This window comes from Thamnophis sirtalis, unplaced genomic scaffold (assembly GCF_051295495.1).
Source record: "Thamnophis sirtalis isolate CommonGarterSnake01/CBP01778 unplaced genomic scaffold, rThaSir2_p1.2 scaffold_2, whole genome shotgun sequence".
Classification (NCBI taxonomy): Eukaryota; Metazoa; Chordata; class Lepidosauria; order Squamata; family Natricidae; genus Thamnophis; species Thamnophis sirtalis.
The window spans coordinates 149,849,263-149,864,731 of NW_028261382.1; the positions used below are offsets into that span (position 1 = coordinate 149,849,263).

Genomic DNA, 15,469 nt, shown 5'->3' on the forward strand with positions numbered 1-15,469 from the left:
CACAGCTGACTTTTGAACACCACTTGTCGGCTGTGACCAGGGGGGCATTTGCACAGGTTCGCCTGGTGCACCAGTTGCGTCCCTACCTGAACCGGGAGGCTCTCACAACAGTCATTCGTGCCCTTGTGACCTCTAGACTGGACTACTGCAACGTGCTCTACATGGGGCAGCCCTTGAAGAGCATTCGGCGACTTCAGCTTGTCCAGAATGCAGCCACGCGAGCGATCGTGGGTGCGCCTCGGTACACCCACGTAACACCTATCCTCCGCGAGCTGCACTGGCTGCCTATTGGTCTCCGGATACGCTTCAAGGCGCTAGTCGTCACTTATAAAGCCCTTCATGGTATTGGACCTGGGTACTTGAGAGACCGTCTGCTGCCAACTACCTCCACTAGACCGATTAGATCCCACAGATTAGGCCTCCTCCGAATTCCATCCGCCGGTCAGTGTCGACTGGCGACTACTCGGAGGAGAGCCTTCTCTGTGGCTGCTCCGACCCTCTGGAATGAACTCCCTGTGGAGATTCGAACCCTCACCACCCTCCAGGCCTTCTGCAAAGCCCTTAAAACCTGGCTGTTCCGACAGGCCTGGGGCTAAAGAACTGTTGCCCCCATCTCGAATTGGTATGACTGTTGTGTTTTAATTATGTATTGTTATTTATGTCATTTTAAATTCTTGTTTGTATCCTCCTTCCCTAGTTGAGTTGTGAGCCGCCCTGAGTCCCCTTCGGGGGAAAAGGGAGACATATAAATAAAATCAACATCAATAATGCAAGCAATAAATTAATGCTACCAGATGAAGTCTGCAAAAATCTGGACAACCATTAGATTAGAACAAACATTAACTCTTTGGTGACATCTCGGAATTGTCAGAATTTTTGCAACCTAGACCTAGCAGTATTTACCAAAACTGTTAGAAAATACTGTATGTAGAAACTGCTTATAGGTTTAGGGAAAATAAATCCTTCATATTAGAAATATATTTTCCCTCACAAATGTTTTTAAACTACTGAAATAAATAATAAATAAAAAGCTTCAGACTTTTGTATGAAGTTATTTCTCTGTAGAATTCCAAGTGACTGTGGGATTTGTCTGTAAATTACAAACATATGAGTGGAACTATATAATTTAGAATACAAGAATATTCAAATATTAATACGAACCTTCAGACTTGATCAAAGGCCTTATTACAAAATTTATATTTATAGCTAATTTTGCTTATGAAACATTGAAATGTACATACAAATCAGTTATGAATAAAAATCCATACACCTATAATGCAAGCCCCTAACATACAATATACATGTTTGTACAACAAAGAAAACAGTAAATAAAAAACATCCAAGCATGTCAAGAAATGGAACTTTTTAAACAAGGATTTTTAGAACAAATCTACCATTTGTTAAGAGTTGTGATTGAATTTAGATGAGCTAGATTCACGAGTCTGCTGACTAGACACATCACATGACAAACAAGCTTTCACAACAATTGCTTCTTGCTGAAAATCTCACAAAGCTTTGCTTGTTTTCATATATTTCAGACTCAAATTGCTACCATAACATGAAACATGGATTCCAACTCAATTTTGCTGAACTGAAAGACATTACTTTTAAGGGAGCCATCTGGTAACACCAATTTAGAATTGCCACCTTGACAAGTTTAATCATAGGCACAATTTATTTTGTATATATATATTTTTTTTTAATGGAAATGACTGGTGTAACCCTGATAATGTGGACCTCTTTGATGGGCCAATGGATTGTTTTCTTGGCCACCCACAATATTCTCAGTTTTTCCAACCCCAAAGTTCAAAAATGTTTTCTACATCCTTCCAACTTTCACTTCCATACAGTGCCACAGAAAACCCACGGCTTGCACAATTCTGATCATTTCAGATACACAAGCATCTGGGTATTTGAATATATTTTGCAAGGACTTGGATGCTGCACGAAGTACAAGCAGGCAGTATATTTCCCGACTGCCGACTAAATGGAAATACTTCATGTTTATTGGTTTTACATTTTTAACAAATACTTCAAATACGTATCGCCGCCACTTGGTATCGACGCTTTCTATTTCAGCATATCTTCATAGCATCCCTACCAGATTAACACAGATTTAAAATAAAAGGGAAATGTATTCTCAGGAAAAAAAATGGCAGCAAGATTAACATTTGAGCAAAGGCATTTGGAATTCAATTATGCGGGGGGGGGGGAGAACACACGACCCCCGTCTCACTGAAGTAACCGGCTGCAAGGCGAAGGTGCAACCCAGGGACAGGTTCTCCTGCTTGAGCAGGGGGCTGGACTAGAAGACCTCCAAGATCCCTTCCAGTTAATTCGCTCTATTCTAATCTAGGGGCAGCTAGAAGCCGGTAGAGACTTACTTTTGAGCAGCTACACCCCAAAGGACTGAGCTCGGGGAACGGGACATTAAGGGGTGCCCGAAGAACTGGGCGTGTTTGTGGGCAGGGACGAAGGGCAGCGCGTGCCTGTGGCGTGAGAACCAGAAGGCGTCACCTCACGAGAAAAGGCCGGCGATTCTCTGGGCGGAGGCGGAGCCGACTGCTCCGGCTGGCGGTTTCTACTCCGAAGAGGAAGGGGAAAGCCGTCTCGGTGCCTCCCTTCGAAGACTTTCCTTACGACCAGCAACGCCTCCGCGTAGAAAAACCGAGAGGCGAAGGGACGGCTCTTCCGGCTTCTCAGTCGTACTTCCTTCTGACTAATCGACGGAGCCTCGCCGGGTATTATTAAAGCTGACGGCAAAGCGAGCGAGGTGCAGCAGTTTCTCCGGAGATGCGCGATCAGCTTAGGCTACGGGGCCGCAGCTGTGGGAGGCTCTGCGGCCTGGCCGTCTCTGTCGTCTTGTTACTGGCGCTTCTGCCCGGCCGGGTAAGTAAGCGTGCGAGCTGAGAGTTGCGTGAGAAAGTGAGAGTCTGGAAACGGTGCAGATGCGGGTCCGGGAATAACCTTTGGACCCTGACGGGAGGGAGGACAAAGTGGCTTGGGCTTGTTTTAGGCGGGGGGCAGCATAAGGAAGCTTCGTGCCCCAGGATGGATTGGACTCCCCCACCCTCCCCCGGCCACAAACTCATTCTGCACCGACCCTGTTGGCGGGAGAAGGGAGTTCCTTCATCTGCTGAGGAGGCAAGTGGGTGAGGTGGACACGCCTGCAGCTATGACTCCTGGTCCCCTTATGCTTTGGCAAAAGGCATGACTTTTTAACGGCTGAGAACATGCCAAGCGTCTGAAGTGTTTGCTCGAAAATAAAGTCTTATCCAACTCCCCGGTTTATTGGAGTCGCGCCTTTTCCCGGGTGAACGCTTATCTTGAACGTTTGATTTGAGGAATCCATTTCGGAGTGGCAGTTCCTGAAGATGGTTCTGGCTTTAAGAACTGTTGTGTCGGTAATGCCACAGAACTGAAAATTGGGCAGATAAAAATAATTTGGGGATTAAGGAACTGAATCAAAAGCAAAGGCTGCTATCTTAATCCGGAGGGTTAGGTTGATGCTGTTTTATGAGAATTTTAATTATGGCTGGTTGTAATGAATTGCAAAACAGAGGTTTTGAAATGCTTATATATGTGGAACTTAGCAGTTATAATTGAGTTGGATAGCAATAGAACTGTACTGATTTGTGGCTTGTTGGAGTAGTAGCTTATCATTGTAATTTATTTCTTACATAACTCAGCAGCGTACATGGCGTAATACATATTGCAGCTTTAACTCAGTTTACAGAATAAAATCTGCAAAGGGAATGCAAGAACAGGAATAAAGTGGAGGGATAGAGGAAGGCTATGTTCCTTCTTGCTTCAAATGTTCCACTAACATCCCAGTGCCGAAGAAGCCCTCCATCAAGGAACTGAATGACTATAGACCAGTTGCTCTAACATCTGTAGTTATGAAAATCTTTGAAAGGCTAGTGATGTCCCACTTGAAAACCATCACGGATCTACTGTTAGACCCTTTGCAATTTGCATACCGAGCAAATAGATTGACAGATGATGCTGTTAATATGGCTGTGCACGCAAGTGTCCTCTTTGTAGATTTTAGTTCAGCATTCAATACCATTATACCAGACATTTTTCTAACTAAACTAAATCAGCTAGCGATAACTGAACATACTTGTAAGTGGATCACAAGCTTCCTAACAGACAGGAAGCAGCAGGTGAAGTTAGGCAAAATCATATCAGATACCTGTACAATTAGCACAGGAGCCCCTCAGGGCTGTGTGCTCTCTCCACTTCTCTCTATGTACCAATGACTGCATCTCAAACAATCCATCTACTGAAGTTTGCAGATATACAACAGTATATCTCACATACAGATGGGAGGTTGAACAACTAGCCTCGTAGTGCGATTGAAACAATCTGGAACTGAACACACTCAAAACTGTAGAAATGGTGATAGACTTTGGAGAAATCCAAAGAAATTTCCCCTTTTTATTGTAAGCCGCCCGGAGTCCTTCGGGAGTGGGCGGCATACAAAACTAATCAACTCAACTCAACTCTCATACTACAACCTTTTACAATACTAGACAACACAGTATCAACAGTAGAGACCTTCAAATGTCTAGGTTCTATCATATCTCAAGACCTAAAATAGACACCTAACATCAAAAACATCATCAAAAGAGCACAACAAAGAATGTTCTTTCTGTGCCAACTCAGGAAGCTCGAACTGCCCAAGGAACTACTGATACAATTCTACAGAGGAATTATTGAGTCTGTTATTTGCACCTCTATAACTGACTGATTTGGTTCTGCAACTCAACAAGACAGACACAGGATAATCAGAACTGCAGAAAAAACCAATTACTGGCAACCTGCCTTCCATTGAGGACCTGTACACTGCACGAGTCAAAAAGAAGACTGTGAAAATATTTACAGACGCCTCGCATCCTGGACATAAATTGTTTCAATTCCTACCTTCAAAATGACACTGTAGAGCACTGCACACCAAGACAACTAGACCAGTGTTTTTCAACCACTGTGCCGTGGCACACTAGTGTGCCGTGACATAGTGTAAGGTGTGCCGTGGGAAAAACACCTGTCTATATTGAATATAGGCACAGAGTTAAATTTTTTAAACATTTTCTAATGGTGGTGTGCCTCGTGATTTTTTTCATGAAAAAAGTGTGCCTTTGCAGAAAAAATATTGAAAAACACTGAACTAGACACAAGAACAATTTTTTTCCGAACACCATCACTCTGCTAAACAAATAATTCCCTCACCACTGTCAAACTATATTCACTAAGGCTGCATTAGTATTACTACTAGACATTTCATCATTCTTATCACCCATCTCAATACAATACAATAGCAGAGTTGGAAGGGACCTTGGAGATCTTCTAGTCCAAACCCCTGCCTAGGCAGGAAACCCTATACTGTTTCAGACACTGCTGCACACTGCTGGCTCGTACTTAAATGGTTGTCCACTAAGATTCCAAGATCCCTCTCACAGTTACTATTGTTGAGCAAGGTACCATCTATATTGTACCTGTGCATTTCATTTTTGTTGCCTAAATGTAGAACCTTACTCTTTTTACCACTGAATTTCATTTTATTAGATAGTGCCCAATGTTCAAGTATGTCAAGATCCTTCTGCATCTTTAGCCTGTCTTCTGGAGTGTTGGCTATTCCTGCCAGCTTGGTGTCATCTGCAAATTTGATGAGTTCCCCATCTATTCCCTCATCCAAATCATTGATGAAGATGTTGAAGAGTACTGGGCCCAAAACAGAGCCTTGGGGTACTCCACTGCATACTTCTCTCCATGAAGATGCAGTTCCATTGAGGACTACACGTTGAGTGCGGCTGGTCAGCCAGTTACGAATCCATCTGGTGGTGATGCTGTCTAACCCACATTCTTCTACTTTATCTAGTAGTAGGTTATGGTCTACCTTATCAAATGCCTTAATGAAGTCCAAGTAAACTATATCGACGGCATTTCTCTGGTCCACTAATTTTGTCACATTATCAAAGAATGCAATAAGATTAGTCTGGCATGATATGTTTTTGACAAACCCATGTTGACTTTTGACTATTACTTCGTTTGCTTCTAGGTGTTCGCTGATTCGTTGCTTGATTATCTTTTCCAGAATCTTTCCTGGTATTGAGGTCAGGCTGATAGGTCTGTAGTTTCCTGGATCTGTTTTTTCCCCTATTTTGAAGATGAGAACCACATCAGCTCTTTTCCAGTCCTCTAGTAGTTCCCCGGCACTCCAGGATCTCTGAAAGATATAGTTCAGTGGTTCAGAGATCTCGCCTGCCAGTTCCTTCAGAACCCTGGGGTGTAATCCATCCAGTCCTGGTGATTTGAACTTGTCTAGGCCATTTTCTCCCCTATTTCAATTTGTGTTCCTAATCTGATTTTTGTGGTGATGTTTTTGATAGGTTGGACTGTTTTAGCCCTTTGTGTAAAGACAGATGCAAAACATGAGTTAAATAGTTCTGCTTTCTTCCTGTTGCTGTCACCTTCTTGCCACTTTCCCAGCAATGGACCAATTGTTTCCTTAACCTTTTTCTTGTTTTTAACATTTTGGAAGAAGCTTTTATTGTTATTTTTTACTTTTGTGGCAAGCCTTTCTTCATTGTGAGCTTAGCTTTCCCCACTTCATCTTTACATGCTTGGGCTATTTGCTGATATTCTGCCTTAGTTATGTCCTCCCCCCCTTTCCACTTTTTATACATATATCTCTTCCCACTTATGACTGCAGGACTGTAACTTTGTTACTTTATCTTTATGATTTATATTGATATTGATTATTTCCTGATTGCTTATTTGTACCCTAGGACCAGTGGTGAAATCTAAAAAAATTTTACCACTGTTTCTGTGGGCATGGCTTGGGGGGTCATGTGACTGGGTGGGCATGGCCAACTTTTAAAAAACTTTTAAAGCATTTTTAATTAGTAAAAAATGCTCTAAATTTTTTTTAAAAGGTTCCCATGATCAGCACCTGTCCAGCCTGACCCCCCCCCCCCCTTGCCAAACCAGACCCAATGCCTTTTAGCCCCGAAGATTGCCCATTTTTCTACGTTGGCAACCCAGTCCGGGAGATGATGAAGGGTGGGGGAGAGAGATAGAAACAAAGACTCCACCTGGATGCTAGAGGCTCCTCAGGAGTCTGTGGCCAAGGGCACTCAGCGGCAGCTGGAGGAGGAAGCTTGGGATGAGTGTCATAGGATGATAATTGTGCGTAGTAAAATTTGATATAATGACCTTGCGAAAAGACAAGTGCAGATGGACTTTATTAGCCCTTGTTCAGTAACTGCTTGAACTTGTGCTGTGCTGAACAAGTAGTAACTATACTCAGTCCTTGATGTTCTGCATCATGATGTGAACATTAGGCAGGCAGCCCAGATTTCAGACCTTTGTAATATCTTGAGGTCATGAGATCATGATTTATGGCCTTCTCTGCTGCTTTCACAATTAAAGTCAATTGGGAATACGGCAGAAAGTCAAAAGTTGCAATCATGTGAGATCCTTGTGTAATGACACTTGTGGTCCTCACTTAACAACAGTAACTAGGAATTGGTAGAATTGCCATCACTAAGAAGCACAGTCACATATTATCATCATGATATTAACATTTACAACTATATGTCTTAGAGATGGAAATTCTGATATCATTTACTGTCGTTTAAAAGAGTATTATCTCCATTGTTTCTTTTACCTATCTGCATTTTAATTTTTAACTATTTTGCATGCATAATTTCTTTCCACCATCGTCAGAATTATCATGGTTTTTTAAACTTGGGAGGAAATGGTGCACATCCATGCTGCTTGTCTTCATATATAAACTTGCACTTCTGTTACTGGGACACGTTGAATAACACTAGACTCCTATGCTTCATTTCTAGGGCTGGATTTAACAGCCTTAGACTTCAACAGACTTCAGCTAAACTCTAGCAAGACTGAATGGCTTGGGGGTTTAGGGGCTTCAGATTCCAGGATGTCAGAGATAATCCCTACGGAAGGGAATTGATGTAATGGTCTACAGTGAAGCTGTAGTTTTCCAGGAAGGAGGTAATACATTCCAAAAAGAGGAATGAGACAAGAGGCAGCATAACTTGGAGCTTGATAAGAAGTAGAGCAGGGGTGTCAAATTTGCATTGTCATAGCGTTGTCACATGATGTATCGGACATCTCCCCCCTTTGCTGAAACAAGTGTGGGTGAGGCCAGTATGTGATGCATCTGGCCTGCGGGCTGTGAGTTTGACACCCCTGAGGTAGAAGAAGAGAATAAGGATAACTACTTCCTAGAATCTCCCAGTTATATCCATTAGAGTGAGTGTGCTAAAGGTTTAGTCTGGCAAGATGAGAATAAGCAGATAAAGAACTGAACTCTGAATGAATTGTTCTACATTGTTCTTGAGCTTAGTGTGACACAAACAAATATTTCGATGCTGGATGAGGTTGGACTCTTCCAGAAAGACCCTATATACTATTCTGGGTCCTTCTGCTTGATGAGTAAATGCCAGTTGTAGCTAGGAGAGCCTATGACAACTTCATATTGTGTGCCAGTGGATTTTTTTCTGAATTGGGAGGCTCTAATCCCTGTCACTTGTGCCGTTGTCACCTGGGATGGATTATCATATATTCTAGATAGGGCTTCCCTTGAAGATAATCCAGAAGCTGCATCTGGTGCAGAATGCAGCAATGTAGGCAGTTATGTGCAATTCCTGATCACCACACATTGTACCTCAGCTCTGCAAGCTGCATTGGTTGTCAGGTAGCTTTGGGGTTCAATTCAAGGTATGGTTATGACCTATAAAATTATACGAATCCAGTTTATTTGAAAGGACATCTCTTCTTGGTTAAATCTAGCTGTCCCATCAGGTTCAGCAGAAGAGGCATGTTATGGGTCCATTATCAAGAAATGTCATCTGATGGACCCTAGAGGAGAACCTTATTTTGCCACAACACCTGCCCTTTGGAACATCATTCACCCAAGATTAGACTGTTGGAACATCATTCACCCAAGGTTAGACTGGTCCTAACCCTGCTGGTCTTTCAGAAGGGTGAAGACATGGTTTTGACATTTATTTATTTATAAAATCGATTAGCTGCTCTTCTTACCACAAGGCAACCCTGGGAGGCCTAAATATTAAAAGATAAAACTGACCAAATGTAATGAATTAAATATAATACTATAAAAATTCAGATAATCAACCTAGCTAAGAGATGGGGAGGGAGGGAGGAAGTAGGTTGAGAAGGGCAGGAAGTGGTGTCTGTTATTAATCTATCAATTGTCCCAATGATGGTTAAATATTAATATGCTAGCAAATATATAGTTAAATAATTTGCCAAGCATTTACTTGTATTTATTCAAAAGTAAGACTAAAGCAAGTTTATGATAATATCTACTTATCCCTGAAAGATGAGTAAGCAGAGTCTTATTTTCTGTTTTGAAAATTAGTGAAGTATACATTATGTCAAAGTTTCTGTCAACCTTGAATTGCTGATTCCTGCCACTAATCTATCATCTCTCCCAGCTAAAGCAGATAGGAAACATGAATATATGAAATCATTCCTCTTTATTCTGAGACTATATTGAATTGAATTGAATTGAATTGATTATATTTCTATGCCGCCCTTTTCCCCAAGGGGACTCAGGGCGGCTCACAACCCAAGTCATGGGGGGGATAGGGGATACAAATAGGGGAAAAAAGACATGGACAGACAATACCACAATTTAAAAGCATCTTGCAAGTCTGAAAGTACAAAGATCCAGCTGCCATTTTTAACTGCTTGATGCATAGGGAGGGACCTTCCTACGTTCTTTTCTTTGATTGTTAAGCCTCTATAGTGCTGGCATTTCTTAGTCTTTCCCCATCTGTGTACTAACAAAGTCTGACCTTCCTTACCTTTTGTGAGATGAGCCATAGTCAGTTGAGCACTGTTTTTGAAAACATCATAAAGGCATGAAGACCCACAGAAATACAAGTTAAATTTTAAGTAGGTTTTATGTACATTCACAAATTTGGTTACCATCCTAGCTGCAGGGCATGGGAATATCTGGCTTTGATTAGTCCTAGAATATTTGATAATTTCATATCTTACAATAGTGGCATTTAAGCAGGACCATTTCTGGAAAAAAAGATGAACTAATTAAAATGTTTCAAAAGAAGACATATGGAAAAACCAACCCTTCCACACTTTTCAGATATCTAGTGGAAAACAACAGAATATTATTGCTATTTTATGGTTATAAAACTTATATTCAGAAATTGAACATTAATGTTTTTTTTCCAAAAAGAAGATCAGATCAGGATGTCTTTATATAAATTGTAACCTTACATCATATATTAGTATAATTTTTCCTCTTTGGATGCTTTGCAGGTATAATGATAAATAGTAAACAAGGGAACTAACACTCAGTGATATAAATAGTCTCTGTAAGATAACAATCAAGTTGAGTCTATATATAGGTAGTCTTCAAGTTACAACCACAACTGAACCAAAATTTCTGTCACTAGGCAAAACAGGTATTAAGTGAGTCATACACAATTTTATGAATTTTTAATCACTGAAGTTGTTAAATGAACCATTTAGTTGTTAAGTGAATCTAGTTTCCCACATTGACCTTGCATGGAAGGTTGCAAATGGTAATCACACATGATTTCAGGACACTGCAACCATCATAAATATGTGTGCCAAGTGCAAGAATTTTGATCATATGACTGAGGAGCTACTGTGACAGTTGTAATGAGAGATACGGCGGTAGTCACTTTTTCCAGTGCCATTGTAACTTCAAGTGGCACTAAAAAAATGTTGTAAATTGAGGATTACCTATAATAGGAATGTCCCCTGGTAAATTAAATCATTCCAAAGATAAACTGGGCATTCTTAAACAGATCTGTAAGGTATTTTGTACAATCCTGGTCAAAAAGAAAGTCCATTAATAGGTATCAAAAATGACAACAGACCATATTTTTTGGAGTATAAGACGTACCAAGATTTTGAAGAGGCAAATTTAAAAAAAAAGGTTTTGCAGTCAGCAGAACTCCACAAAATGGCCCATTTTTTGTCAAAAAAAGGGCTTGCATAGCCTTTAGGAGGCTTGTACAGTACTCCTGGGGGCTGGAGGGGGCAAAAATGACCAAAAAATGGCCGTTTTTCGGGACCATTTTTTTTAAACAAAGTGGGGGCATGAATAGCCTTTAGGAAGCTTATAGAGTGCTCCTGGGGGCTTGGGGGTGATTTTTGCCCTTCTCAGTTCCCAGGAGCACTATGGAAGTCTCCTAAAAGCTATGCACGACCATTTTTGCAAAGGGGCGGGGTTTCAGGAGGCCAAAAATGCTGTATTCAGTGTATAAGATGCACCCAGATTTTCACCCTCTTTTTTGAGGGAAAAAAGTGCGTCTTATACTTCGAAAAATACAATATATATTAATTCTAATCAAATAAGTTCACTTTGAATTCCTTTTGTTTACTTTTTTTATTTGTAATTCTGTCACATAATGTACCACAAGTTGATATCTTATCATTTTCTCTTTGTTTCTTCTCAGGAACAGCTTGATCAGTTTAACCATCCCTTTTGTAAATCCAAGATAAGAAGGCTTTTCAAAATCCCTTCTTATCATCTGCTTAACACCCCTCAGGAAATATTCTTTCAAGTCCATCTAGAACCTTAGTTTTCCAACCCCCTAATTTTAGTCCCCCTTTTGCAGTTTTCCAAAAATCAAAGTTTTACTTTTTAAACCTTAAACATATAAAACGTCTTTTATTCCAGGTAAAAGGGGATTCTCTTGCCATAATGTGCCTTTTGGAAGATTCTTAACATTTGGAAAGTTAGTAATAAGCAATTTCCTAATTAAAAAATGGGCAACAAATTGTCCAGTTTGAAATTATCATACTGTATCTTAGGCAAGATGATTTGTCTCCGCTTCCCCCCACTTCCCAAAACTCTGAAATCTGCTGGATATTGTTCATTTATTCTTTCCTTGTAAAAGGAAGCAAACGTGATCAATTTTTGTATTCTTCTTGATCTGGTGAGGAATTCCAAGGAGCTGATTCATACAACAGCTCCAGTTTTCACTATGGTTGTTGGCCCTATGACAGCTGAGTTGTCCTCAGACTGCCATGTTCCCCAGAAATGCCCATGATTTGTGCAATCCTTAAACATACTTTGAAATTCCAATATGCACTTTTGCTGAGTTAAGAGACCCGAGGTTCAAAGAGTATTGGCTGCCTAGATGCTGAGTTAAAGTTTCAGCGATGAGCATAATCCCTGTATCAGCTTTTTAGATTTTGCAATTTTCTCTTAGCTTGTTGTTTCTACATAGATTAAAGAGCGCAGTGCTCTGTCATACTAAGATAAGGAAAATAAGTTTATGATAGCTTTTTCCTCCTCTCCCATTTGAGCAAAATATTGTTATCAAGCAATAACTTAATGTGATATTTATAGGATGTCTTCCTTTGAGAAATCTTAGCATGGTACTTTTTTCTCCCCAGTTATACAATAGCAGAGCATTTTAAATACAGGACTTTCCAATTCCCCTTCATAAATTGAAATTCCACTTATTTATCCAACTTCCTTATAAAGTAGTCTAAGTTTCTCCAGTATGTTTAGAAAGAGGAGATAAAGGCTGGGAGATTGAAACCAGAACAAATGAACAAAAAGTAAAAAGGAAATAGATTTTTTGAGGGGAACCACTGAGTTTGGAGAAAGAAATCAGGTGTATTCAAAGTGAAAGTATGCTGTGTTGGGTTGTTTTTGGCTAAGGGAGGGATATTTGCTTGCTTGTGGACAGTTGTTGCATCATATAGTTTGAAGAGAACGGGCAATAGCAGCAGAGTCATTGATCAAGAACTAGCTAGTGGAAAGAGCCACTATTCCTTAGCCAAGAGCTCAATCCCAGAACCTCAATCCCAGAACCTGATATTTTTGAAAGCAGCTGCATCCCAGCCAGCACTATTTAAAAAGAAGGCAAACTTCTGGGATTCACAACTAAAATAAGAATAGGAAATCGGGAGTTTTGTGAGAAACCTGAATAGGAGAGATTTCACTTCCATAGAGTTTAATTATTGTTTAAGAAAGCCAGATCTCCAATTCTGTTAATGGGTAATATAAATATCTCAATTTGAAAGTTATCTACCTCCACAGCAATATCCTTTGTGGATGAATAATATCATCCAAGGACTGGATCTCTCCTTCAGTAACACCTCATTTTCTTTTAAATGATGTCTTTTCCAAGATCTTGGTTGCTGTTAATTGCAAGGGAGCTAATCTACCAAGTGTATGTAGCAATCACATCCTTGAAAGTCTCATTTTTCTAGTTCAGTGGCATTTCCTTACATTTCCTACATTAGTTTAATTTGTTTTCTAAAAACCAAGAGCTCACTTTTGAGTACAAACCCATAACTTACGTCCAACTTGCAGATACACATTTGATGTTTTATACTATAACTGGAAAGCACCTTTTCTCCTGTGGGCTTTCTACCACATACTTTCTATTATTTGTCTAAGATTTCAAACTCATAACCCAAAGGCTATGAAGGTATCCAGCTGCTTTTTAAAAGTATGTTTCATCCCACCTATTATTTCTTTTTTATAAATAACTCAAGACAACTAATTAATATTCCTTCCTTCCTTTTACTTTTCATGCAACAATACCCTATGAGGTGAGTTAGCTGAGAGAGAGTGTGACTGGTCCAAAGTCATCCAGCCAGTTTTTCATGCCTAAAGCTGAACTAGAATGCTGGTTTCTAGTGTGGAGTCTTAACCATTGGACCAAACTGGCTCTTTTGGTGCAGCCGGTTCTTAATTATTATTTTTTTTCTGTTCAGTCATGTCTGATATGTAGACATTGCCTGGACAAATCCCTGCAGTTTTCTTGGCAAGTTTTTTTTCCAGAAATGGTTTCCCATTGCCTCCTTCCTAAGGCTGAGGGAAAATGACTGGCCCAAAGTCATCCAGCTGGCTTTGGGCCTTATGCAGGAACAAAACTCATAGTTTACTGGTTTCTAGCCTTATGTTTTAACCACTTCACCAAACTGACTGTACCAATCTTGGAAGGCAGTAACTGAAAGTTTGTAGCTTGCTAATCTTCTTTAAGCTGACAAATAAGTGGCACAAACCACTTTGCTGCTGTCTCTGCTGCAGTTCCTCCTTGTTGTAACTCTAGAATGGGAAGCATGCCTCTGTTCAAGTGCAGAGCAGGCTTAGTTGCAACTATACTTCAAGCCCTGCGCTAAGGTGCAGGGAGCCATCAGTCAACTACACAGTCATGTAGTGTGTATTTTATTCTACTGCTGTAATAAAAAGGAGTGACAGTAGATGACAGGCTTAGTTGTGATGGCATCTCAGTGCCAAGGTAGAAGTGCAGCCATCCCTTAGTGTGTCCTGGCTGGGCACAGGCCTGATCTTTTGGGTTAAGGTCATAGCAAGGAGGATTAGTGCAAGGGAAACATACCCCAGCCCAAGCTGTAATAGTCTTGTTTCTTCAGTCTCTGAGACTCCATCAGGTATTTTCCAAACTTATTTTCCAAAGCACCAGAAGGCAGGACAAGAAATAATGGACAGAAATTAATCAAGGAAAGGAGCACCCTGGAATAAAGGAGAAACTTCCTAACATTGAGGACAATTAACCAGTGGAACAATTTGCCGTCAGAAGTTGTGGGTATTCATCACTGGAAGTTTTCAAGAAGAGACTGGGCAGTCACTTGTCTGAAATGGTATAGGGTCTCCCACTTGAGCAAGAGGTTGGACCAGAAGACATCCAAGCTCTTTTCCAGCTCTTTTCTGATTGATTGGCCAGATAGAAGAAAAATCCCACTTAAAGCTTTTTGTTGTGGAGGAAAGTGGGGAGGAAAGAGAATTTTTACCCCACTTTGACCTCCTGTATTAAAAAACAGTTTAAAAACAGGAAGCAGTGGCCTGCATCAAGTTTTTCATGCAAGAGTTATCCATCAGATGTCTACGTCAAAAGTTATATCAACCGTGCCTGCAATTGCACACATTACCATAGGCCAAGTAGACACATGAAAAATATAGGAAAGTTGTTGTTGTTGTTATTTAATGGATTTATAGGCCGCCCAATCCCGGAGGACTCCGAGCGGCTTACAGAACAAAAGAAAGTAATTAGTAAAAATAAAAATAAAAATAATTTAAAACATCACCATGCACCCAATCTGATCAGGGCTGGACCTCAGTAATGTGGTCAACAGCCCCAGGCCTGCCGGAATAGCCAGGTTTTAACACCTTTTCGGAAGGCCATGAGAGTGGGCAAGGTCCGGATCTCTGGGGGTAGTTCATTCCATAGGGTCGGAGCAGCCACAGAGAAGGTCTTCCTCTGGGGAGCCGCCAACCGACACTGCCTGGCTGACAGCACCCGAAGGAGGCCCACTCTGTGCGATCTCACCGGCCATTGGGAGGTATGCGGCAGTAGGCGGTCTTGCAGGAATCCTGGTCCTAACCCATGTAGGGCTTTAAAGGTAATGACCAGCACCTTGAATTGCGATCGAA

At 40.8% G+C, this 15,469-nt stretch overlaps 1 protein-coding gene across 2 annotated transcripts in view; it reads left to right on the top strand.

Moving 5' to 3' along the window:
- Positions 1-2,561: 2,561 nt before the first annotated feature.
- NPC1 (NPC intracellular cholesterol transporter 1) overlaps positions 2,562-15,469 on the top strand; it is a 50,110-nt gene continuing 37,202 nt past the window's right edge. Inside the window, exon 1 of one of the 2 annotated variants that reach the window (XM_087707178.1) lies at positions 2,562-2,889. In XM_087707178.1, coding sequence (XP_087563304.1) covers positions 2,794-2,889 — 96 coding nt within the window. In that variant the 5' untranslated portion in view covers positions 2,562-2,793. The remainder of the gene's footprint in view (positions 2,890-15,469) is intronic. The other variant, XM_087707176.1, reaches the window with a different exon arrangement.